This window comes from Hevea brasiliensis, chromosome 1 (genome assembly GCF_030052815.1).
Source record: "Hevea brasiliensis isolate MT/VB/25A 57/8 chromosome 1, ASM3005281v1, whole genome shotgun sequence".
Classification (NCBI taxonomy): Eukaryota; Viridiplantae; Streptophyta; class Magnoliopsida; order Malpighiales; family Euphorbiaceae; genus Hevea; species Hevea brasiliensis.
Genome location: NC_079493.1, coordinates 329,581 through 356,242, shown reverse-complemented (window position 1 = coordinate 356,242; position 26,662 = coordinate 329,581). Strand labels below are relative to the sequence as shown.

Sequence of the window (26,662 nt, the reverse complement as noted above, 5' to 3'; positions counted from 1 at the left end):
TCATAATTGGGTTTTAATTTTTATTTTGTTTTATTTTCTTTCCCTCTTTTTCCTACTCATTTTTAATTAAATTTTCATCAATATTTATTCATATTTTATGACATAAATCTCACTTACTTGAATGGACATGTTGGTAAAAAATTATCTCTGAAGGTGAAATGACCAAAATGCCCTTAGTTGTGCTTACTGAGCTAAAATTGTCTGTACTGATTTACATAATTTTTCTTGCATTTTCTTGGCATTCTATTGTCATCTAAACCTTAGAAATCCTTCACTTAAGTCCTAATAATTATTTCACAGGGTTTTCCACGGGTCTAGGGTTGCTAACTGTCTTCACAGTGCTTCCCGTCAGGGTTACCCATCGCCGTAACTCCAGCTCATTTAACCTCTTGCATTCCATCTTCTAAAATTTTTTCTTAATTTTTCTTATCATTATTTGGGTTATTTATGACTTCTCACTCTAGTTGAAATATAGTTCTAGACATTCTAGCTGTCTGGACATACATTAGTCACTGGAACAGTAGAATGTACGGACTACCTAAAGTGAGAGCGTTACAAGCCATCTATGTGGATGGACCATGTAGTTGAATAAGCCATCTATCTGGATGAGTCATTTGTTTAGCTGAATAATGTGTGGCCAAACTATCTTATGGTGGAGCCATCTTTTGACCTAACCATATGTGGCTGAACAATGCGTAGCTGAGCTATGTTCTAGTTGAATCATATGTAGTCGAGCTATTTTCTGGTCGAATCATATATGGCCAAACAGTATGTGGCCAAACTAACCATCTTCTGGCTGAACCATATATAACCGACTAATGCATGGTCGAACTATCTTTTAGTTGAACCATATGTGGCCAAACAAGTTTTGGTCGAGCCATTTTTTGGCTGAATAATGTGGTTGAACAATGTTTTGGTCGAGCCATTTATTGGCTGAATAATATGGCTGAACAATATTTTGGTCAAGTCATCTTTTGACCAAAGCATATGTGACCGAGCTATCTTCTAGCTAAATCATACGTGATTGAACCATATATAGCCAAACCACTAATATGGTTTAATCCATAAACTATCTAAGAACCTGAGTTTATGTATTTTGAGGAGTTATATCAAGAATATAGATGCAATACCACTTGTGATTTGTTTCCCTCAGGCTCACACATAATAAATACAAATTCAATGCATCCACCTATCACTAAATTTGCCTTTTTTGCATACATCCTCCATTCCTATCAATAATTTTTTTTTTTACGGTCAAGTGTAAATTTGAGACAACTTTCACATATTAAAAGTAAAATTTTTTTGGATGATCTTAATGCTGCATACTTCTCCACATGAGTTGATATACTCGGATTAAATAATCATAAAATATTTTTTAATAAAATAAAGAGAAACCTCGTTTCTTAAAATTGAATTAATTATCCACTAGAACTTAAATTTGAGACCTTAGGGCTCTATAAATGATTTCAATATCACCCTGCTAATAAAATTAATTATCAATAATACTGAAAGAAACACCATGTATCACCAACTCTGACTCTAAATTCAGTATATAAAAGACAAAGGGTCCAAAATAAACAAGAACACAAAGCCTTCGTCCGTCTTGGTGGGTGGGTAGCTCTAGTTGCTAAGTTAAGGTAGGCATCGCTCGCTAGCTCCTCATATTAGAAATCTTTGTTTTTGATTTTTTAATGTATATTATCGTTTAAGTTTTTGAGTTTCTGGAGAACTAGTCCAACTGAAACAGATTATGATAATATATATTATCTGGAATTAAAAATTAAGAATATATATTCTCCAGGTTGAAATGAGTGGAAGAGGACATAATAGTCCTAAGCTGGAATTGAAGCTGAATCTGTCGCCGCCTAGGGCAAATAGTGAAGCAGCGGAATCTGGCGCCTCTTCATCGGAAATGTCACCGAAGAGCTCATGCGTGTCATCGGAGAGTGACCAAGGGATGAGTAATTACGCGAGCAGTCTAGAGACGAGTTCCATGATGCTGGTGGGTTGTCCTCGATGTCTCATGTACGTGATGTTATCAGATGTGAATCCCAAATGCCCCAAGTGCAAGAGCACAGTCTTGCTTAATGTTCTCAGCGATGACAGCACCAAGAAGACAATAAACTGATCATGCTCTAGCCAACCTTCTTTTCCTTTTTCTCGATAGCTAGCAGTTACTTAGTTTCCTATATATATATATATATATATATATATATATATATATATATATATAGCCTTTTCAAGTGTCTTCTTCTTCTGCTTCTTGTTATATTTACTTTTGGTTTTGTTGCATACAAGGCAGAGGAATGAAAAGGGCCAACCACATGTATCTAGGGTTCAATCGTCTGTGTATATGTACTTTTTTTAAAAATTTTTCTTTCTCCTTCTTCTTGTTTGAAAAAAAAAATTAAATTAATGTAGTATTTTTCTCCACTAAAATAAATCCAGTCTTACATATTTGCAGATTTTTCAAGGGTAATGGAGGATTTCAAAACCAAAGATTCATCAGCATTATACCTGAATGTATGCGTTTCACTTTTTCCTTTTAATCTCCTCCAATCCTCATCACCTATAAATTAAGTTCAATGTCCATTAAGTTAAATTGCAATAATTCTGCATACTCAAGAAGAAGAAGAAGCTAGCCAATAAATGCACTATTGATTTAAGGGGTCCGAACTCAACCCAATTCGTTTATTTGCTTATTAGTACACTCAATGGGTTTCCAGTTTCCAGGGTGGTTCAACTGCTTTCTCCAATTTTCCAATTAAACTGAACGCATTAACTTATAATTGAGTAGCAAAATTCTTTCATGACTGATTTTTAGCCCATAGGTGTGTGGGTTGTTTGAGCAATTACGGAGGGTCTGTGTGACATGCAATTAATGCTTAGGGAGGGTTTGAAAAAATTGAAGGTTAAGCTACTCCTGTAAATTTTAGATGATTAGTTGTTAAAAAGTTTAAAAAATAATTAATGGAATATCGATTAATCATGTTTAGTAAAAAATTAATAAAGAAACATAAAAAAAAAAGTGTAGTGTTATTTTATTTATTAAGTTTCGTAAATATAGTCCGGCAAGTTAAAGAGGTTAACTCCATTCCTATTTTTAATTATTGTTTGACCCTTTAATATTTTTAATTTTGTGTAAATTCCATTTATATTTTTTTATATTATTTAATTTTAATATTTTACTATTTTACATTTGATTGTAGTTTCTATATTTTTATTAAAATTTCATTTTATTTCTTAATTTGTGACCCCAAAAGTTGATTCTAGTTCCACCTCTTGGAAAAACATGATCGCCAGTATTAATACTATAGGCAGCTTCTAAAGTTCTCCAAAGTTGGTCTAAGTAGATAAATTTAATTTAAATTACAAAATTAAAATGATTGAATTAAAATATAATTTCAAAAAAAGATTAATAATTTTTCGTTTATTAAATATTTTTAGTTTATACGGATGTACAATAATGATATATTTGTAGACAACATGGCAATATGCACAGCAATATATCGTACCTTCTCCTCATATTTCAGGTACGGATTTTTCAGGCCATATATAATGCAGAATTACTCTTACAATTCTTGGGTTTCAGATCTCCATAAATAAGGAGAAAAATGCGTGATGCAAGTGGAGCTTTAATTTTATTTATTTATTTATTTTTATTATTGTTCAATTTGCTCACTATATTTATTTATTTTCTATTTTTAAGCCAAATTAGCTTTCATGTATTTACCCAGAACTTATGTACGGGAGATCCACGACCCTTGGTCACGCGTGAATTCATTTATTTCGCATTAAATTACAGTTTTTAAATTATAGTGAATTTTAATTTGAATTTAAATTTTAAGTAATTATATAAAAATAATATTTTAATTTTAATTAATTTATGATAATATAAAAATATTATTATTTAATTTTAGCTATTTAAATGAAAATATGAAATCAATATTTTTCATTTTTAATTTTAATTAATTATAATTATAATAAATTTTAATTTTAAATAATAATAATTAAATATTTATCTCATTACACATCATATTTTAGGGAAATTTTCAAATTTAATTAAATAAAGAAAAAAATTTCTACACTAGGATTAGTTATCCCAATTGGAGGTGTTCATTTTTAGTCTAGTACAATTCTTGCTAAAAACTGAAATCGAAACCAAGCCTTTAATTCTTTGACTTTTAGGAATCAAACTTTCAGTTTGATTTCAATTTGATTCTAAGCAATTTTGGAATAGTTGCAATTCTAGTTTTTTTTCCATTTTTATTTCAATTTTGATTCTAATTTCATTTCAAAATTTAATTTTTGACACTTAAAATTAGAACGTAATTTTAAAATAAAAAATATAATATTAAATTTTTAATATAAAAACAATAATGATATAATAATATTAATATTAAAATATAATATTAATATAAAATATATTTCTTAATAGTATTATATCTTTTACATATTTCTTAATTATATAATTTTTAATTAAAAGATATATATATATATATATATATATATATATATATATATATAAGAATTAAAAGTTCATGACTAACATATAATTTAATCATATAATTAAAAATTATAAAATGATTTAACATATTCAAAATTAAAATTATTTTAAAAAATTTTTAAAAATAAAAAATAATATTAAATTATACATATTTATAATTAAAAATAAATTAAATAAATAAATATATATATATTATGATCTTAATTACATATAAATAAACATATATAATTTTATTAAAATTATAATATATATATATATATATATATATATATATATATATATATATATATATATATATATAGGATTCATTCATCAATTTGATTTCATTTGATAAATTTTAATTTGACTATTGATGAAAAATTAGAATCTATCTAAAACAATAAATATAAATTCTGTTCTTACAATAATATTGATTTTCTTTTTATTTATTTCAGTAGGGTATTCGGTTGAAAATAAAAAACTGTGCACCGCCCAACACCAATCATTGCAAGTTATTGTGGTCACAGAAAAAAAAATCATGACATGCATCCAGCTGTTTCCAATTGAATGGATATTGTACAAATTAGTTGGGCAATCTTTGACCTCCTTTTCTTTCTAATAATAATAATAATAATAATAGTACAATTATTGAATAGGCTGTGCTGTCACATTGAAAGTGCATTTCACCCATCAAAAGTAATTCTTTTGAATATTTCCTTTGCTTTACTTTTATTAAATTCCAAATTTTAGGTTTAAATTTCGCAGGATGGGAGGATATTACTTGTACGCTGTAATTGGTGAAAGTTTTTTCTTCGTTTTTTTCAAGGGGAAGAGAGGTTTGGTAAGCTCAAAACTTGTGAACAGAAGGGTTGAAAACTTGTTTATAGGATTATTTACCAAAATGGATGATTGTTGTTGATACCGAAGCAAGAAAAAGGTCAAAACTTGCAACCACAAGGCCAAAGGATTATCTACAGTACTCTCAAAATGAGCATCTTAGCTTTGAAAGGTTATAACTTTCAATATCAGTAGAGTTATTGGGCTCATAATATATCAAAGAAAAGCTTATTTAGAGTTGACTGAGCTCGTTATCCAGTTAAAAAAAATCCCAAAAATCAACACGCAAGCAATAAACAAACATCACATATTTCTAAAGGAAGTGCCTCATTGACAATTTGTAGCCATTGGTCCTCAGATATATATATATATATATGTATGCCCATAAAGAGCATGATTGGGGTCTTGCAGCCCTCAAACTTTGGTCGAGTTGATTTTTGTTGTTAACGAGGTCAAATTTGTCCAAAACATGATTGCCCATGGAAGCTCCAAAGCAGTCACCTCCTCAAAAGCTTGCCTATGTAAATTCTCAAACGTACCCCTTTGTTAGAGCCTATAAATAAGTTATTTGGTTGGACTGATTTACATACCTAAATAAGTTATTTGTATTCCCTAAATCAAGGGAAAGGAAATGTAAGTCTCTTCCATAAATCAAGGCAAACTTTTGACTAAAGTATGGCAAATTTAGGCTTTAAAAGTTAAGGTGCTCACTGCCGTGTGCACCATGCAAGCTTTAGGCTTTCTAGCTAGATGCATGCATGTGTATATATATATATATATATTAAAAAAAAATCTTTTATATAGAGATTAGATAGCTCCTGATGATTAATGTCTCAATTTACTTTATTGACTTTTTATTTATTTATTTATTTTTCTCCTGATTAATTATTGTAGTTAGTTTAAAATTTTTCTGTGCTTGACCATAACTTTCATGTGCGTATATATTTAGCATCCACCCAATTCATCTTCCAAGTACTATAAAACAGACGGTCACTTCTTATACCATATAATAATAGAGGCATGCCACTGCCACAAGTGCTGCCAAGCATATTACCTATACTTCGGACTGCATCACATCTAAAATTTGAGTTTGTAATTGAATAGGCAAAGATGTAATCTGGCATGACTTCATTATCCGACTGACCCAATGAGTTCCACCAGTCAATATGAGCAAAATGTTTTTAGCATTAATAAGGGAATTAATTCAAAATCTCATAAAAAATTTTAAGATTAAAATTATTTGAACAAATTTAATCTATCTATATATATATATAATAAATTTTATAAAATAATATATTTATTTATTTTTTAATATATATTTAATATTTCATAAATATTAAAAAAATAATTACAAGATTAATTATATAAATTTTTTTATATATTATATTACTCGAATATTTTTATATAAAATTTAAAAACACAATTAAAATTAATATAAATATAACTAAATAAATATTAAAGTTTTAATTTTAAATAATTAAAATATAATTAATTATATTTATTTTTATTTATATTAATAAGTATTACAATTAATTAATTAATTAATTATATATTTAATTAATTAATTTTTTTTAAAAACTCATTTATTAATCTCCAGAACAAGCTTAATAACATTGATTTGACCTCACATCTTAAAAATTGGTCAAGGTTGCTCATACAATTGCAAATTACTACCAACATAGAAATAAGCTCCGGAAAACGTTATATGCCCAACAGCCCAAGGCAATGCAATACATTTGCATTTTAAAAAAATAAATAAATTATAATTTAGTCTTTGTAATTTAATAAATTATATATATATTTTATATTTTTAAAAATTATTTATTTAATTATTAACATCTTAATAAAGAAAAATTATAAACAAAAAATATTATGTGGTTCAACACATTTTTTGAATAGGATTTTGATGTTTAGTTTGTGGTAAAATGCATCGATATTACGCACTATTAATAATTAATAGGCAAAATTTTCTTACACAGTGCTAATATTTGCTGATATTAAAAATAAAATATATTTAAAATATTTATTTTAATTGTAAAAATAGTTCCATTTAAAATAAAACTAAAAAATAAAATTTTAATCACTGTTAATCTGCTCTCAAGCCCAAAAACCACACTTGCCCCCGTTTGGTTCCCGAGGAAAAAAAAAAAAAAAGGGGGCAAAACTTTTAAAAACTTCACAATTTAACTTGGCAAAGCTGATTGCATATAAAGAAAATTATGGAGACTTGTTATGGTTATTTCACTTGATTGCACAAAGTTTGAACTCCTTAGAGAGGGCAATTTCAAATGTTTAACCAATAAACCAAAGGAAAAGCTTAGTGTAGGCGGCCGTAAGAAAATAGGGGAAGACTCATAACATGAAAAAGCTAAATCCTGCTCCAGGGACAGGTACAAAAGAGTCCTCTTCCAACAAATTTCTCCTATTCTAATGCCAGGTTTGTATTTTCTCCTATTTCCCTAGAACATTAATGACTTGCGTACAAATCAGATGTTCGAACATTCTTTCTCCCGAAGTTGATTCATTCCTATATTTTTTCCATTTACCTAATAATTATTATGATGGTTTCCGTAATTGTTGTATGTTCATAAAAAAAAAAAAAAAAAAAAAAAAAAAAAGAGCACTAGAGAAGCAGTAAAGCTTACGTCCTTGGCTTCGAATGCATCACATCCTTCTTCCCCATTTTCTTGGTAGCTGAAATCCCTGATTCAACAAGGAAAGCTTCATTCACCATCAGGTTGGATTCGGGAACATGATTTGAGAAGGCTCAGCGGTGAGATGGAGACCAAGCAGGATTCTATCGGCGTTTTGCTATATGCAGTTGAGGATTATTCCATGTTAATTTTTTTTAAATAATTTTTTAATATGAATGGGAACCATAATTTTAATAAAATATTTTTTAATTAAATATTTAATATTACATCCGTGATGTGTTAGAGAAAAATTTAATATCACATTAGCAAAATTTTACAGTGTTAGTGAAGAGAAAAATTTAATATCACATTAGCAAAATTTTACAGTGTTAGTGAGAAGAAAAAGAGTATTATATATTGCAGTGTACGAAAGATTGAGAGAAATTAAATAAATCTTTATATTTGGATAAAATAAATTTAAAATTAAGTTTTGATCAAGTAAACAATTGTACTTTTAATGAAAGTTAAATAAGTCTTAATTTTTTTAATATAAAAATCATTTATTATTTTTCAATAAAATAAAAATTAAAAAATTAAAAAATATGATAAATAAAAATTATTTAATATTAGAATTATTATTTTTAATAATTCATTATTAAAAATAGAAAAAAATAATATTTTATTAAATAATTACTTATTTCACCTTAAACATAATTTTGGCTTATCTTTTTCTCCCTGTCTCTTTTACTGCTCCAAACAATTGAGTTTCTTCTTTTTTTTTTGTTGAAGATATAGAGTTCTTTAAATAAAAAATGCCTTAGGCCCAATGCAAATAGCTAGTCCAAATAAGGAGTAGAACACCTATAACATAGCATAAAAAAAAAAACAACAGTCCACATGCAAGCTCACAGCTAGGGGCCCTGGTTTCGAGACAAGGGTCCACAATCGCTCAACCCAAACGCAAGTAGGAAACACCAGATGACCAAATAAGAACCCTAGGAGACTTGAACCCGATCCGCGAAAAAGCAACCCGGTTAAAGTGGTAGCATCTCCGACACCATTCGCCCAATAAGAACAAGCCATCCACCACGAGGAAGATACAGGAAAACCAATCCAAGGCCATAGCACCGAAAAAAAAAAAGGGAGGTTTTTCCGATGACAACAACCTCATTGTGATTTGCAAGCCAAAGAGGACCCAAAGTTACAAGCCAAGATCAAAGGGTGTCGGACCAGTTGAAACAAATAACACCGCATGTCAGCTTACGGGAGTTGAGGCAGAGCTTAGTCAACAAAGAGAGCAAAGTGTCTAAGCCGGCGAGAGACCCCCAAGGATACATTCATCTAAGAAACAGTAAACTCCCAAAGCTAGAAAGCATAAAAACCACAGAAACTAATGACAAAACCTGCATGCACAAACCCAAGGCCAGACAAAAGCTTCACCATGGTAGATCAAATGAAGAGCTCTATCCAATAGGCACCATCTACCACCAAATATCCAATTCTTATTGTACAAATCACCCACCGGTGAGGGGAGAGCAAGACCCACAATCGGGATAAGGAAGAGGACGTCTCTTTGCCCCTATGGGGTAGGGAAAACCACGAATCCGGCAAGAGGAGAGGTTAACTCTCAAGAACCCAAAAAAACACCGAGAGAAAAGATGGAGATATTGGCTGCGTAACGAAAGGGCGATTATTATTGAGTTTCTTCTTCAATAAGCTTGAAATATACATCTTTAATTACCAATCTAAGATTAAAATCTCAAATTTCCAGATCTGTATACTACCTCATAAATATGACAGTGCTAATAGAGACCTCCATTTGGGAACCTAATCTCGCACTCCGTCTCTTGCTTGTTCTCTATCGCTTTCTTTCCTCACGCCTCAAGAACCAATACCACCAACAACAAACCTCAATATACATCTCCCTTCGATCATGTCATATTTTCTTATTTTTTCCTTTTGTTTCCAACTAAAGTTTCTTCTCTTCCGCTTCAGGTTAGTCATCTATTTTACTAATCGGAAAAGGGTCTGATTTCAATGGGAGATGGAAAAATGAAAATTTCATGATGGCAGCTTTAAATTTCTATTTTTTATATATATTTTTTCTTTTTTTTTTTGTTATTTAAAATTTATAGAATTAAAAGGCATGGACAAGACTTGTGAAACTTCAATTTTACTTTGACTTTCAGACTCGAACAGTACCATTACTTTTGGTTAAGCTTGGAACTAACTGGCATTACCTGCCCAAAACTGACTCAAATAATCAGTGTTTGAATAAAAAATTTAATAAAGTGTAAGCATCAGTCAGAGTCAAAAATAACAAAGGGGCTTACGCTCGAAGAGGATAGGATGAGGAGAAGTTACTCAGACAATTCGAACCAAGTAGAAGAATGCTCGATAGCCAAATTCGAATAGAAGAATACTTAGGCAAACCAGACGGAGCATAAGAAGAGATTAATGAGATGCAAACGTTCGCTTGATAAGCCGCGCATCAACTGTACTGAGTATTAGTAATACTACTTAATAATAAAGTTTTATTTTTAAGAGAGAATTTTGAAATATTAATTTAATATTTGAAATTTATACAGATAGTTACAATGACTATTTTCCCTTCAATTTATAAATATGAAAAATAACTATTAATCATACATGTTTATTTTATTAAATTTTTTACAATAGTTTTCATTATCTAATTTACTTACTCTAAATTCATATTACTAACTTGAACGTTAAAGTGGTTGGCCAGAAGGCCATCAATCTCACTGTTTCTTTCTATTGATAAGCTCATATGATATTTAGACCGATTGTTAGAGGCTCATAGTAGTATCACTAACAATTTATTTGGTTTTGCTGTTGTCCATGCTCCAGCTTTGGGAAGAACGTGAGATGAGCTTTTCTTGAGAAATTGCTTGAGTTGTATACATAAACACTTTTGCCATCCAGGTGATAATTTGCGTTTTAAAAGGAAACGAATTAAGATGAGAAATTCATGGGTTCCAAAGTTGTTTGAATGTTTTGTTGTCTTTCACCCTGTGGGGGCTGTACAATAATGGAGGGAAACACTTCTCTTTCTACTCCACGTGAAGGGCATTTTGGGTATTATATTATTTTTCTAATAATATGAATTAATTTATTAATTTATTAAAATGTCAATACTGAATAAATTTTATTCAATTACAAGAACTATATTATAATACCCTAAAAAAAATAAAGCTATGCAAAATTTAAAATTAATCGGTAAACTTTGTTTTATATGCATTGTTCAATTGATAGATTATTATTTATAAAAAGAATTAGTCCGGTTAATAATAATAATATAAATTTTCCTTTTTTATTAATTAATATTTAATTTCATTTTAATTTAATAGTTGAATGTATATTATTCACTTAATAAATTTATATATGAATCTTATTATCAATTTTCTTATTAAAAAATTAATTTTATTAAAATAAAAATTGAAAATTTATCTTAAAAATTGCATTGTTGTAATTAGAAAATGAAAATCCTATTTCCATAACAGTAATTAGAAAATGAATATTTAAAGAAAAAGAAAAGGAAGAATTCAGAAAAGTGCGTTTCCGGTCGCCATCTCACGCTCTCAACTTGGAACCCTTAAAGATAAGGTCGATTGGCATGTCAAAGTAGAAGACAACCTTCTTAATCTTTATATTTTATTAATCAGTCATCACCCACCTCATACGTTCAAATTAGTAATAACTGGTTCCCTCCTCCGGTCGATTATCTAAAATTCAACTTTAATGTGGTATGAAAACATCAAGATTCTAAGGCGATTGTGGCTGTTGTGGTTAAAAATCATCATGGCCAGTTCATTGATGGATCAGTTAAATTTATTGAGACCTCATCCCATCTGGTTGGAGAAGCTTTAGCTATGCAAGAAGCAATTCAATTGGCCATCACCATGGATGTGTCTAAGATGGTTCTTGAAACGAATTCCTCCATCCTTTACTCTGCACTGTCCTCGGAGCAGCGAATTTCAATGTGGAAAATTCATTCTATTATTATGGCTATAAAATTTGGACTTGACTTGGTGTACATAAAAATATTTACAAAAATTGTACAAATGAGATAAAATGTCCTTTTTGCCTTTAAATCATTTAGGCTCCAAATTTATTTATTTTCCCTCTAAATTCTTTTTCCTCCAAAATCCAACCAATCATTGCCTTCCTTTCTTTTGATTAATCAGCTTTCACCAATGTTTCAACTAATCACATTGCACCAAAACTTCAACTAATCACATTGCATCAAACCTTTAACCAATCAATGGCTTTCACCAATCTCTCAACCAATAATATTCTACCAAAAATTCAACCAATCATGTCTAACCCTTCCAAAAATTGAACCAATCATAGTCTTTTTCATATTTTCCCATCCAAATCATATTTTCATCTCTTAGAAAAAAAATATATTTCCTTCATCCATGGTTTAGGGTCGAACGAAAATTATTAATCTTCCTCCACTCTAATAAACATATCAATACCATCCAAGATTTTGTGTTATAGTGGGTGAATCTTATAGTATTGATTAAGCGTAATGGAGGTTGAAAATGAAAGAAGACAAAGAGAGCTATATAATACATTAGGGATTAGAGATAATGATAGCTTATTCGATGAAAACTCTTTTAGCGATGAACCTCCAATGGCGTCAAATGGCACACCTTTCCATGGTTATGAGGAAGGCCCGGTTGAAGAATCTCAGTCAGGCAGCGATGGTTAATGTTCAAACATTCATGAGGATGAAATTCCTTACAATGTGGAGGAAGGTCCAAAAACTGGGATGCATTTTCCAACCATGGATGATTTGGTTAATTTCTATAAGCATCATGCCAGATTGAAAGGATTTTCAATTGTGATAAGATCGTCTTCTAAAGGCAACAGTTTGGTTCCTAAATATGTGCTAATCACCTGTGACAAGGGAAGTAAACCACATGGTGGTAAATCAACTAAGAGGGTGAATTGTCCAGCAAGAATAAACGCTTCTTTGAAAGAAAATGGCTTATGGGTTGTTGGACGAGTCGTAACTGACCATATCCACCAATTAGATCCATTTATGTCGAGGTTTATGACTCGTCATAGAGGTTTATCTAATGTTGTGAAAAGATCATTAGAGGCCAATGATATAGCTAGAATAAGGCCTTCTAAGAGCATTAGATTGCTATAAGTACAATTTGGTGGTCTAGAAAAGATGAGATGTTTGCCTAAAGACTGCAGAAATTTTATTAATAGTAGGAGAAGGTTACGACTAGATGATGGAGATGCTGAGTCCATCCAAAAGCTCTTTTGCAGATTACAAGTAATAGAAAGTAGTTTTTTCTATGCGATCGATGTTGATTGGGAATGCAGGCTTAGAAACATGTTATGGATTCATCCACGGGGTAGAGTTGCATATGACGAATTCCATGATGTTATATGCTTTGACACAAATTACCTTGTGAATCGATACCAGATGCCTTTTGCAACATTTGTTGGTGTTAATCACCATGGCCAATCTATTCTATTAGGTTGCACCTTATTGTCCCATGAGGATATAGAGACTTTTAAGTGGGTGTTCTCAACTTAGCTTTCAGCAATGGTAGACATTCATCCCCATGCAATTCTCACTGATCAATGCGAAAGCATCAGGGCTGCTATCAGGAAAGTCATGCCTGAAACAAGACACAGATTCTGCTTATGGCATATACTTAGCAAAGTGTTAGAGAAGTTTAAGGGTGTGGAAGATTTTACAAAAGCAACCAATGAGTTTAAGGCTTTAATATTCGATAGTCTGACAATTGAGATGTTTGAAACAAATTGGAATGATTTCTTGACCAAGTATGCACTAGAAAATAATGAATGGTTGATGAAGCTTTATTCTGAAAGGGAGAATTGGGTACCCATCTATCTTAAACACATGTTCTGGGCTGGAATGATGTCTACTCAAAGAAGTGAGGGCATGCATGCTTACTTTGATGGTTATGTTAACTCAAGAAGCACATTGAAGCAATTCGTCAAACAATATGAGATGGCCATATGTGGGAAGAATGAGAAGGAGTTGCTTTCAGAGTTCATATCAAAAAATAGGGTTGTCAACTGCATATCTCAGTTTGGATGGGAAAGACAATTTCAACATGCCTTCACTCATGAAATGTTCAAGTTGGTTCAAGAGCAGATTAAGCGCTTGTGGTACTGTGATGTGAATCCACCAAATGAGGATGAAGAGAGCAATAAGCTTGGCACAGAGAGATACAATACACTGGAGAGGTGCATAATCAATGATTGGTACCACGAGGAGTTTGTCTACAGGGTTGAGCACAAAGAAAATGGGCAATATTTCAGCTGCAATTGCAAAAAATTCGATTCAAGTGGAATACTTTGTTGTCACATCTTGAAAGTGATTGTTACAAAAGGCATCGAGGTAATAAATGAAAGATATTTATTTAGGAGGTGGAGAAAAGATGTGCACCGTCCATATATTAAAAGGTTTTGTGCTGGAGGCTATCCAATGATGACAGAGGAATACAAGAAATACCATGGACTTGACAGAGATTTTGCACAAATAACTGACGTTGTTATTGGCAATACGCAGAAGATGGAGTATGATAAGAGGCAACTTCGAGCTTTGCAAGTGAATTTATCATAATGGAATGATGGATTATTAGCTTCTACAGTAGGCTCAGAAAATGTTAGCATTGCAAATTCAGATAGTTCAATTGCTATTTTGAATCCAAATGAGGCTCGTAGCCACAGAAGGCCACAAAGCAATCAATTCCAATCAAGACATGAATTGAATGGAGGAAGCAACCATAGCAAAACTAGAGGTAGGAGAGGTCGACGTGGACGCGGCACTCGTGTAGCTGGTGGAGGGCGAACCACAAACTTCGTCATACAAAATAATATAGATCAGGTTATAATAATATAATTTCGCTATTAATTATAATTGGATAGGTAATTAGTTGTTTTTAATTTTTTTTTATAGGCAGTTCATTAATAAAAAATTTTAATTTTTCACATTTTGTTTGTTTGATAGGAAAATGCACGTGATCATCATGGTACCTCAATAAATCATAGTGGAGATGGAATCCTAATTAGCCAACATCAAAGTGTTGCGCACATTGGCAGCGATTTTAGTTTTGAAAATCTGAATTTCACCTTATAGGGCTGATGATGGCCAAAATTGGATTTGATTTTAGCATACCTTTTTTTCTCTTACGTTGAATCCTAAATAATAGAACTTTTAATCCATTTCTAGCTATCTTATTTACTGCACTGTTCAATTGACATATAATAGCTTCAGTTCTCAGCTCCTTTAACATCTATAATGTGATTAAAGAATGAATTACATCACAGTGTATCTATCTATAATAGCTAACTAACTGCTCATCCAAGTGCATAATTGCAACAACATAATTATAGACCAATTCTTGTTTAATTCTTGCCCATTACTACAAATGTTACATTAGTTAGCTAAACATATGCGAAAGCACATACAATCTACTCAAATTGCACCGTATCACACTTATTAAAAGCTATAATGTATCAACACCCTTCCATACGATCTAGTGAAATAAGCATTGAGCAGCAGCCTGATTGCCCTTTTTAACTAAACACTTATTTAGAATGGCTTATGGATAGGGAGCTTAAATATAGAAAACTGATAATGGAATAGCTGCAACAGAGATATTAGAATGGGCAAGTTTTAAGAGAGACACAATAAACACATGATGGGATTATACAAATGATGCGGAGTTTGATTCACCATAGACTCAAAGTTAAGAAGATTTAGTCAAGATTTTGATGAGAAACAAACAGAAACTGGAAAAAAATGATCTTAGAAAAAACTAAACCAATGAATATTACTTTGATACCATTACAAGAATTGAGGAATGAAAAAAATGAGCTTTTCATTATTTCATTCCATAATCTACTAAGTTTTTATATAAAGATAAAGTTAATTCTAGAATCATATCACCAATTTGCAATTGTCTATTAGTACGACGCATTTAGGTTACAACAACAATAGTAAACAAAGTTAAATTGGCTAGGTTAAGACCCCATTTATGTGTTCAAACTTAAAAAGGGAAATTCTTTTTTACCACATTAAAACGAAAATATATTTCAATTGGAATGACATTTAAGAATGAAAATGCTTCATTAAAATAAACCAAATTTTCAACAAAATGCACTATATATTAATTAACCTCACTACATAACCATCATTACAAAAGTATTTCAACCATGAAAATAATCTAAAAAGTACATAGTACTTTACAAAATAAAACAAAAACCAAAAAGTAAATAGTAAATCAACATTCAAAGTAGCTCTACTCCATTTCGCTACACCGAAACGAGAACTTAGTTCCTTCTTGATCAATCTTTTGGAAAGCAATAAAATCTCCCTTCTCAATGCCATAAAACTTAACAAATTTGAATTAACCCATAGTAATCTTGGTTACTGCAGACACAAAGTTCATGCATCCATTTTGATTGTCCCAAACTGTATATTCAACCTTAAATGCCATTGAAAAGCGATTTCTCCACAAGGTAATACTCTTGCTTTCACCTCCAAACACACGAAAAGCCTCACGTTTTGGTAGATGCTGCACAATTCAAAACAAAACACACAACAAATAAAAATAAAAGATTGCATCCCTTATCATTTGAAATCAAGTAACTATTCAGCATGTCAATAGTTGTACAATCTCATTTGATATTACCAATACATATTTCCAAGACCCACAGCATAAGATCGACATTAAGGTTTTAACTGCGTTAACATTATAGAGAAAGATCTAGTTACATGGACATTTTTGCATTATAAATAGAAAAAAAATATTGAAAATTTGATAAAAATTCACCTGGATACACAATCTCATTTCCAGTTTTGTTGTAAATGTTAACCATGAACTTGTTTAGAGATTTATATTCAAAAGAAAATTTGAAACCGACTTCAACATTATAAAATTTGAAGAGATCTTCTAATCCATTCCTCATTATACTTTCGCCTAATCCTTGAAACATAATCACATCCCAAAGTTTATGTGTAGGCATCACAAGTTGCAAATTTGCAAGGTAATATTGAGGCATATTTCAAATTAATCCATTTGGAATCCTTAGCATCATAAATCAAACAAGTGTGAAATTTAATAACCATGTTGTACTAGGAGAAGTGTGGATATAAGCTTCAATATAAGAAAAAAAAGGTTTACCATAACATTGCATGCCATATCAACTTCTGATATTAGCGTCCAGAATGATGGAGCCATCTTCAACCCTTGTTTTGTCCTTTATCGATCTAAAGTTATTATCTTTTTGTTGAGTTTGAGTAAAGAAGAGTGAAGGAAGAAGATATACAATGATCTTCTTTATGGCGCCCCTTAAACCATTAGGCTTCAAAGCATTTTCCTTGTTGGAAAGATGCAACTGGAGTAAATGATCATTTGGATAACAATTCCCTAACTTGAGATTTCACATTGGAAACATAACAAGCATGCTAAAGTTCCTTATTGCCTATTGGTTAGATTATTGGCCATGTTATAGTGAGCCATGGTGATTATGTTTACACATTTTACTAGGCTTACCTTATCCCTAACAAGTAGTAGCAGCCAACATGTGGCCACCCTAATGTTGGATTGCTTGTGTCATTGGTGTTTACCATTTGTACATTTTGGTTTGTTCTCAAACATGTTACCCCTCCACTTGATCTCTTCTTGTTTATTACCCGAAACTATATCCCCCCACTTAATACCCATATTTATATCTCTCCATTTAATACCCAAAATTATACCCTTAATTTGACTATGTTCTATTTTCAATTACAACAATATATTTCATGATTAGATAAGACTTTGATCATATTTACATGATTAAATATAATTCTACCAATTTAAAGTGCCTTATTAGTTAAATTAGAAAAAATTGCATGATTATCATTTTTTTTTTATCAAATTACATATTATGTAATATTATAGTAACTATGAAGCCATACAATTATTTGCTTGAAATTAGGGCAATAGTGATGAAATTATAAAATTAGGGTTCAATTTGATTAAATTGAATAATAAATTAATTGATGTAAGTAACTAGAAGCACCTAATCTCAATTAGAGCATACAAGTATGCTACAAGCAATTTTATCAATTACATCAATTAACTAGGAAGATCAATTTTATCAATTGCTTCGATTAATTAAATAAAAAATCAAGTAAATATGATCAGTTACATCATAATTATTTATCAATTAATCAAGTCACTATTAATCAATTAGATCATAAAACAAGTAAGTATGATCAATTAGATCATAATTAAATATATTTCTATTGATTAAATCAAAAATCAATTATGCTTCGATTGATTAGATCAAAAATCAAGTATGCTTGATTGGTTAGATCATAATCAAGTATGCTTCAATCAATTAAATCAAAATTGATTAGATCATAATCAAGTATGCTTGTTGATTAGATCATAATCAAGTATGCTTGATTGATCATAATCAAGTATGCTTCAATGAATTATGATATAATTGATCCCTTTTTATTATTATTATTTTTAATGTAACCCGAAACTCTAATATCCAATTGAAAAATAATTATATGATGCAATTAATTAGAAGATCTTAATATCAATTAGAACATACTAGTATGCCACAAGCAATTTTATCAATTAATCAAGCAAAAAATGATTTAGTTAAATCATAAATCAAATAAATATGATCAATAAGATTATAGCAAAATCAATTATGCTTCGATTAGTTATATAATAATCAAGATTGCTTCAATTCTATCAATATAATAATTAAGATTGCTTTGATTGATTAGATAAAAATCAAGTATGCTTTGATCGATTATATCTCAATCAAGTCAGCTATGTACAATTAGAACTTAATCAAGTCATCTTCAATTAATTTGATCATAAACAATTACCTAATCTCAATTAGAACATACTAGCATGCTAAAAGCAATTTGATCAATTAGATCAATTAATCAATTAACTATGATCACTCAGATAGTCAATGAAGATTACTTCGATCAATTAAATCATAATCAATTAAATATCATTAGCTACATCATAATCAATCAGTCATCCAAAAATTCGATCCATCCTATTTTTTTTAATTAATTTACAAAAATATACATATCCATTTGATTAATTTCTTTTAATGTAACCATAAAATTCTAATTTAATTGATGTAAGATTTCTACAAGCACCTAATCTCATTTAGAACATACAAGCATGGTACAAGCAATTTTATTAATTAAATCAATTAATCAAGCAAGATTGACTCAATTAGGTCATAAATTATAGCTATGATCAATTACATCATAATTAAGTCTGCTTCGATTAATTAGATCAAGGAAGATTGCTTCGATGATTTAGATCATTATCAAGTATATTTCGATCAATTAGATTATAATCAAGTTAGTGTAGATCAATTTAATCATAACCAATTACCTACAATTGCAACATATAAGCATGCTACAACAATTAAATCAATTAATTAAGGAAAATTGACTCAAGTAGATCATAAATCAATTAAGCTATGATTAACTAGGTAGTAAATCAAGATTGCTTCAATCAATTAGCAAATAATCAATTACCTAATCTCAATTAGAAAGTAAAAGTGATGAACCCATAATCAAGCATATCAAGTCACTATTATTTCATATAACTGGGTCAATTATGAAGATATTATAAAATTTGGGTTATAACTTGATCAAATTATGCTCATACTCAAGTCACTATGAAGCCATAAATAAGTAATTAACCCATAATCACATTATTATATAAATTAAGATTTATGAAACATTTTATATCATACATAAAAAAAAATTGCAAGAAATGTGTTTACAAAGAGGAACTTGCGTTGGATTGGTTAGGCAAGGTAAATGAAGGAACGTATTTCATGTTATTGGAAAGAAAGCAAATTAAGTATACAGAATTGCATAAAGGTGGGTATTTGGGTGTGATATGATTAGGGATCATACATGAAGAATGGTGTAGAAGGTGGTTTCATATTTAATCATAGGTCAATAGGGTTTTAAAAGCCTACAAATATGGCTATTGGGTGTAATTATCAAGTTCCCAAAGTAATTGATAACATTTCACCATCCCCAAAACAATTTACAATCTTCCTTATCCTATTGCATGAAGCTTTTATGTGTGTTTTATGGTTTAAACCATCTTAAAGTCTTAAGTAGTATCCTAACCATCATATATTCAATTGATTTAAAAAGAAAAAAATTGTACACAATAATCTCCACCCGATGGCCTATAAATAGGTATAAATTTCCTTTATTATTTGCTCATCAAAGATTAAAAGTGATTATCATTCCTTGGCAATGGAAAGAACACCTCAGAAAAAATTGAAGTTTTCAAGCTCTCTCCCCACATCTCCAACTGCTTTGAAGTCAATTTACTCTCACGAGAATGAGAAGCTTGTGACCATGAAAAGTGAAGTTAAGGAGTTGTTTATGAGGTTGATTAAGGTAGCGGATATGGAGTATGTCCGTCCTATCTAGCTTGATGAGACTCTTGCTCACGTTGGCCGTTACATTTTTAGAATTTCCATACCTTTAGTTCTCAACCATAAAGCATCTCAACACTGAAAAACCTTGTGATTTTGATCCTGAAACAACTGCAATACGTTGGACACTGCCATTAGGGGTGTGCAAACGGTCGGTTCGGTTCCAAACCGAACCGAACCGATAAAACCAAAAATCGAAAATAAAAAATTTTAAAAACCGAACCGAACCGATTGATAAGAGAAAATCGAACTGAATCGAACCGATAAATATCGGTTCTGTTCGATTTTAAACCGATCAAACCGAAATTTATAAAATTTCATATTTTTAACATTAAATCTAAATTATAAAAACATAAAAACAAAGAAAATTAGAAATCAAAACTCAAAAATCTTAAGGTTCGGTTCGGTTTTCTTTGATTTCGGTTCGGTTCGATTCGGTTCGATTCGATTTTTTTTGATTTCCTATATATATTAATAATTTCAGTTCGGTTCGGTTTTTTTGATTTTTTTATGAAAATAACCGAACCGAACCGATTAACCGAAATTATCAAAATTATAAACCGAATCGAACCGATTAAATTTTAAAACTGAATCAATTGAACAGAATTAATCGGTTCGGTTCGATTTTTCGGTTTAAACCGAAAACTGCTCTCCCCTAACTGCCATACCTTCGGTTCTCATCGCAACGTCAAATCTCCATTTAATTCTCGCATCAGGTATGATCTCTCTCTCTCTCTCTCTCTCTCTCTCTCTCTCTCTCTCCATTGCTCTGAAACGCATTTGGGTTTTTCTCAATAGCCGACATTGTGATTGAGGAAAACTAAATTATTTTTGTGTTTGGCCGTCATTCTTAGACGCTTATTATTATCATTTGTGACCAAGGTAAAATTCTTTGTTTTGATTGTAAACACCCATGCTTAATTTGGTTCTTTGATTTGCATTCTTTATTTGAGTCGCTATATACAATTTTTAGGGTTAAGGAACCTAATAATTTTGTTTTGACATGCTGAGCATATAAAAATGCCATGTATTTTAGCTTTTTGGTTATTTAGGGATTTAGGTAGTAAGGCCCATTATGGATGTAATCTCTTTGTTTCTTAGGTTTCTTCCTTCTTGGCTCTTTTTAAAGAGATTTTGATTCTAGAATATTGCTTTGAGGAATTTTGATTGACTGTGATGTAGGGGGATTCTCTAGGTTGGAATTTTAGTTATCTTTTGATCTAGAGATGTATATGATTCTGGAGAGTCAAGATAGAAAGATTGTTATCTAAGTAACAAATGGACACTTAGTGCAACTTTATGAACCAAATGAAGATAAAGATCAAGTAAGATAGCTTTAAGCTTAAGTGTCATGTGATTACTTTAGTGTGGTGGATATATGTTTCTAGAATATGCAATGCTTTGCAATTTCTCACACAAGTCTGCCTTTTATAGCTTTGTTGGTGTAGAAAGAAGATTAGTTCTTTTGTTCAAATAATTGGTGCTACTGGCCATGTGAGCTATATGTGGAATATTTGGAGAAATGGAGCATCTATGGAAGTGTTGGATCCATTTTTTATAGATTCATTTTCCTTTCAATAAATGAAGTATTGTGTTATTAATCTTGGGTATTGGTTTCTTGTCTCTTCCTTATAGTGAGAGTTTTTGTTTACTATGATAGTCAAGAGTTTTTATATGCTACTACAGCTAATTGTTTTAGAGCCCATTTTCTTATTTACTCTAGTATTATTATTATTATTATTATTATTATTATTATTATTATTATTATTATTATTATTTTAGTGTGGGCTTCCTTAATTTTGGATTTCAGCTATTAGTTAATTCTTGGATGGGATTAACTTGAGCATGTGGTAATTCATTCTGCATGTTTATTTTGAATCTTTAGTTTCTTCATTGTTAATTTGGTTAGCAGGATTTTTCAAGTGCAAATTTTAGCTATTAGTATGTGTAATTAGTCTATTATGCTTTGCTTTTTCCCTCTTTAATTTGCTCAGGTTAGTGAACATCTCAAATTGTGCTTCCCATTGAACAAGGTGACTATTAGTTGTTGTGGGAAAATTTTGTTCATCGTTGTTGGTACAAAGGAAGAATGGCAGCTGTAAATGATAACAAAGACTCGTTCATAATAGAGGTTACTAATGATCGCCTCTCTAACTGGGTAATATTCCATGATATAATGATGTTTCTTTTTTTATTATTATTAACATATATATATATATATATATATATATATATATATATATATATATATATATATATTCCATTCGATAATTTTCTTGTAACCTTGTCTCTTTTAATGTTATGTTAACATAGGAGCTACCAAGTGATGTTCTTCAACATCTGAATGGGATTTTGTTAGATACGATAGTGCTATATGTAGGAAGGCCACAGCCACACCAATGGACTATTGGAATTGAAAGGGAAGAAAATGGAAGCAACGTACGATTCAAACAGAGTGATTTAGTGGATGTAATTAATCATTACAGTCCATTAACTACTTCTCCTATTAATGCTGCTTATTTCAACAACATCAAATCTAATTCAATGAGCATGTTCCTGTTCAACAGTGATGGAGTGGAGATATGTTACGGGCCTCATCTGGGTGAAGACTTTGTTTATGTCTCATCGGATGACGAGTATGAAGGTAATCTGACTGGACTGATGTTCACTGCACAAATGAATACTTGCGACTAGAAGTACAAGTTGGTAAGTTATTATTATTTTTTTCTTCCTTTGATAATCATGTAATTTGATTTAAATATAATTTTAATTTTACTTGGCTAATGTAATTTGAAAATAACACTTGTGCAGAATATTCCACTATCCTTCGCAAAGGATAGTTTAGGTATTGAACCAAAGGAAGTTGATCTTCGATGCCCAGCGGGGGGGACAAATTTCAAGGTGAAATATGTGCCTAGGTTGGACAGCGAAGGTTGCTTGTACAAGGGTAGGTTTGAAAAGGGATGGGGGCAATTCCTTGGCTATCATGAAGTGAAGAGAGGGGATAAAGTTTCTTTCCAACTGGCTGACACTTCTGCTGATGGGATTGTGTTTACTACAACCATTATAAGGCAATGATGATGATGTCTCCATGCCTTATATGGTTAATTATGCTATGTTTTTTTTTTTTGGGATATTGTGAACTTGCATTTAACTGTTGGGTTTGAATTATGAACTTATATTTAGGTGGTAGATAAAATCCTTACACTATATTATCATATTATTATTGAGTTATGGATATTATTATGTGTGCTTCATATTTCAAACTCTTACAATGGATTACTTCTTTATAATTAGTGTCAATATTATACCAGATAATTATATTTACTTATATTTGCAGTGCCAAATTTTGCCATGACAATGCTATATGGCTTGCTTAAATTTTGTAAATATTATAATTTTATTTGCTTTGCACTTAATTTATGCTCAAAATTATCAAGCAATGTCCAATACAACCAAGGTTGGAATACCTGGTTTGACTTCTTGTGTTATTCCTTTGCTGTCCAAGCCCTACATCACTTGTGCTGCTACAATATCCATGAGGGTGGTCAAATTTATGTTATGCACGAAATTTGCATGTGCCAGTCATCATGTAAAATGGATAGCGGATAGCACCCCTACGTTTTGCTTTGATTTGCACTTAGTTTTTACTTGAAACTGCCAAATAATGACCAATACCACCAAGGCTAGTAGTTTGTATAATTTTTTTTTCTTTATGCTGCGTTGGGCATGAAATATAAAATTAAATTATTACATTATTCATAAGTCTTTGAATGATTTTCATCTAATTTCCATTCATGTATAGGCTTAATTTCATGGCAAATAAATTAAAGGAAATGGAAGAAAATATTTACTATTTCAATAATAACAAATACATACAAGGCTTAATAAAATTATAATATAAAACTATGGATTCTTTCTTTATAACAAAATAACCAATAATCCTATTTTTTTTCCTAGAATTTAGATTAAAACCATCAAATCCACATGATATTATACAAAATTCATGAAAACAACATGCTTATCAAACTGAACCATTGGATTTAGATATTATCAGCCCTACTAAAACTCCAGCGAGAAAACAGACCTGAGTATTCTTATTTGTCTCTTCGTATTCTTGTATGTCGATTTTGTCAACGTCAAGCACTCCAGATGTGCCCTCACCTATCTTTTTATCATTACAATATTGATCGTAATCATAAAAAGTTTCATCATAACTATTAAAAGACTTGTAAACACTTCCACTCGCACCTAAAACAGCCGATGCACAATCTTGCCATGAAGAAAATACTCCGCGAGTTCTACTTTCAAAGACAACATAATATTTTCCATTTTTCTTGTCTCTTGTAAAAATCGAACCACCTCCCATTGTTATAGAGCTTGGAGCTTGTATGAGATGCAAAATATAAATTTGATTTGAAAATAATAGAAAAAAATTAAATTGAAAATAGATACATGAAGAAAATTAAATAAAAAATGATTGACGTTGGATTGTGAAGTCTCTTGCTTGAGAAGAGTTATGGAGTCAGAGGTTAAGGTAGGTTATTATTGGTTAATGGGATGATGGGCTCAGATATGTTATAATAATGGTAAGCTCTAATAAGTTAAAAAGATAGTGATTTTTAATAGGTTAATGAAATGGTGGGCTCTGATAGGTTAAATAGATGATGAGATGGTCTTTAATTGATTGAAAAATTGATGAAAAATGATAGGTTAGAAAATTGATGATATTTGATTGGATGACTAATAAAAGAAGAGAAAGAAATTATAAATTTTGAAATTTAAATTTGAAAATTTCATAAAAAATTGAATAGACATTGCACATGAGAATTTACTGAATTATCTTTATTTGTACATTTTTATACTTATTTTTTGTACACCAAGCATTTTTCATAAAATTTTTTATTTGTAAAATTTTACGTGTCCTTTTTTCTTTAATCAGTCATCACCCACCTCAACACTGAAATTAGTCCAATCCAGTTTTACGCACTTGTACTTATCAGGCTTCTTCTCAGTTCTCACATCACATAAATCATGCAAGGATGATGATGGACCAAGTCCACGCGTTCAACTTTGACTTTAACGCACACTCAAGTACCACGTCGTCTCTTCTTCCCCCTTCGTTCCAAGCAACATCCCCCACTCACCACCTTCTCTTCTCCATATAAAACTGCCATTGCCAACCCACTTTATCCATCATTAACACCCACCAAGCTTCTCTTTAATCTGCAAACGAAAATGATTCTTCAAGACTCCAACCCAGTTATCATTCGACAAGTATGGTCTGCTAATTTGGAATCTGAATTCCAGCTCATACGCGACCTCATTGATGACTTTCCCTTCATTTCCATGGATACAGAATTTCCTGGCCTAATTTTCCATCCTTCACTCGACTCCGCTAATTTTTACTCCCATCAACGCCACCCCTTTGATCATTACAAGATCCTCAAGTCCAACGTCGATGCTTTGAATCTCATCCAGGTAGGCCTCACTCTTTCTGACTCCAATGGCAATCTCCCTGATCTCGGCACTACAAATCGATTCATCTGGGAATTTAATTTTCGGGATTTTGACGTGTCTCGTGATGCTCACGCCCCGGATTCCATCGACTTGCTTAAGCGTCAGGGCATCGACTTTGAAAGGAACAGAGAGGAAGGTATTGACTCTGACCGGTTTGCTGAGTTAATGATGTCTTCGGGACTGATATGCAATGAATCGATGAGTTGGGTCACGTTTCACAGTGCCTATGATTTTGGATATCTGGTGAAGATCTTGACGCGCCGATGCTTGCCTAGTGACTTACAGGATTTTATGAGATTGTTGAGGGTATTTTTTGGGAATAGAGTTTATGATGTAAAATACATGATGCGGTTCTGTGATGGTTTGTATGGTGGCTTGGATCGAGTGGCCACTACACTAAAAGTGAATCGGGCAGTCGGGAAATGTCATCAAGCCGGATCAGATAGCTTGTTGACGTGGCACGCATTTCAGAAGATGAGGGATGTTTATTTTGTGAAAGATGGGCCGGAGAAGCATGCGGGGGTGTTGTACGGCTTAGAAGTTTTTTAATTTTTCCTTTATTTTATTTTAATTTCAATTTGTATATTAATTAAAGAAATTCTTTTTGTAGTGATAATATGCTGCTTACTTGGCCACTCCCTGAACCATAGGATTCGCAAATGACTCAAGA

At 31.1% G+C, this 26,662-nt stretch overlaps 3 protein-coding genes across 3 annotated transcripts; all 3 read left to right on the top strand.

The window, feature by feature from the left end:
• Nucleotides 1-1,807: 1,807 nt before the first annotated feature.
• LOC110673756 (protein GL2-INTERACTING REPRESSOR 1) lies at nucleotides 1,808-2,128 on the top strand. Its single transcript, XM_058151814.1, has one exon. It carries the CDS (start codon nucleotides 1,808-1,810, stop codon nucleotides 2,126-2,128), a length of 321 nt encoding a protein of 106 aa, XP_058007797.1.
• An 11,415-nt stretch (nucleotides 2,129-13,543) lies between these two features.
• Nucleotides 13,544-14,593, top strand: LOC110653032 (protein FAR-RED IMPAIRED RESPONSE 1-like). Its single transcript, XM_058151787.1, has one exon. The coding sequence runs from the start codon at nucleotides 13,544-13,546 to the stop codon at nucleotides 14,591-14,593; it is 1,050 nt and encodes a 349-aa protein (XP_058007770.1).
• An 11,025-nt stretch (nucleotides 14,594-25,618) lies between these two features.
• LOC110673740 (probable CCR4-associated factor 1 homolog 11) lies at nucleotides 25,619-26,608 on the top strand. Its single transcript, XM_021836914.2, has one exon. It carries the CDS (start codon nucleotides 25,711-25,713, stop codon nucleotides 26,539-26,541), a length of 831 nt encoding a protein of 276 aa, XP_021692606.1. The 5' UTR covers nucleotides 25,619-25,710; the 3' UTR covers nucleotides 26,542-26,608.
• The last annotated feature ends 54 nt before the right edge of the window (nucleotides 26,609-26,662 follow it).

Bases quoted from the DNA above. Each gene is read 5' to 3' on its own strand.
- LOC110653032 (XM_058151787.1), top strand. From the start codon at position 13,544: ATGGTAGACATTCATCCCCATGCAATTCTCACTGATCAATGCGAAAGC.
- LOC110673740 (XM_021836914.2), top strand. From the start codon at position 25,711: ATGATTCTTCAAGACTCCAACCCAGTTATCATTCGACAAGTATGGTCT.
- LOC110673756 (XM_058151814.1), top strand. From the start codon at position 1,808: ATGAGTGGAAGAGGACATAATAGTCCTAAGCTGGAATTGAAGCTGAAT.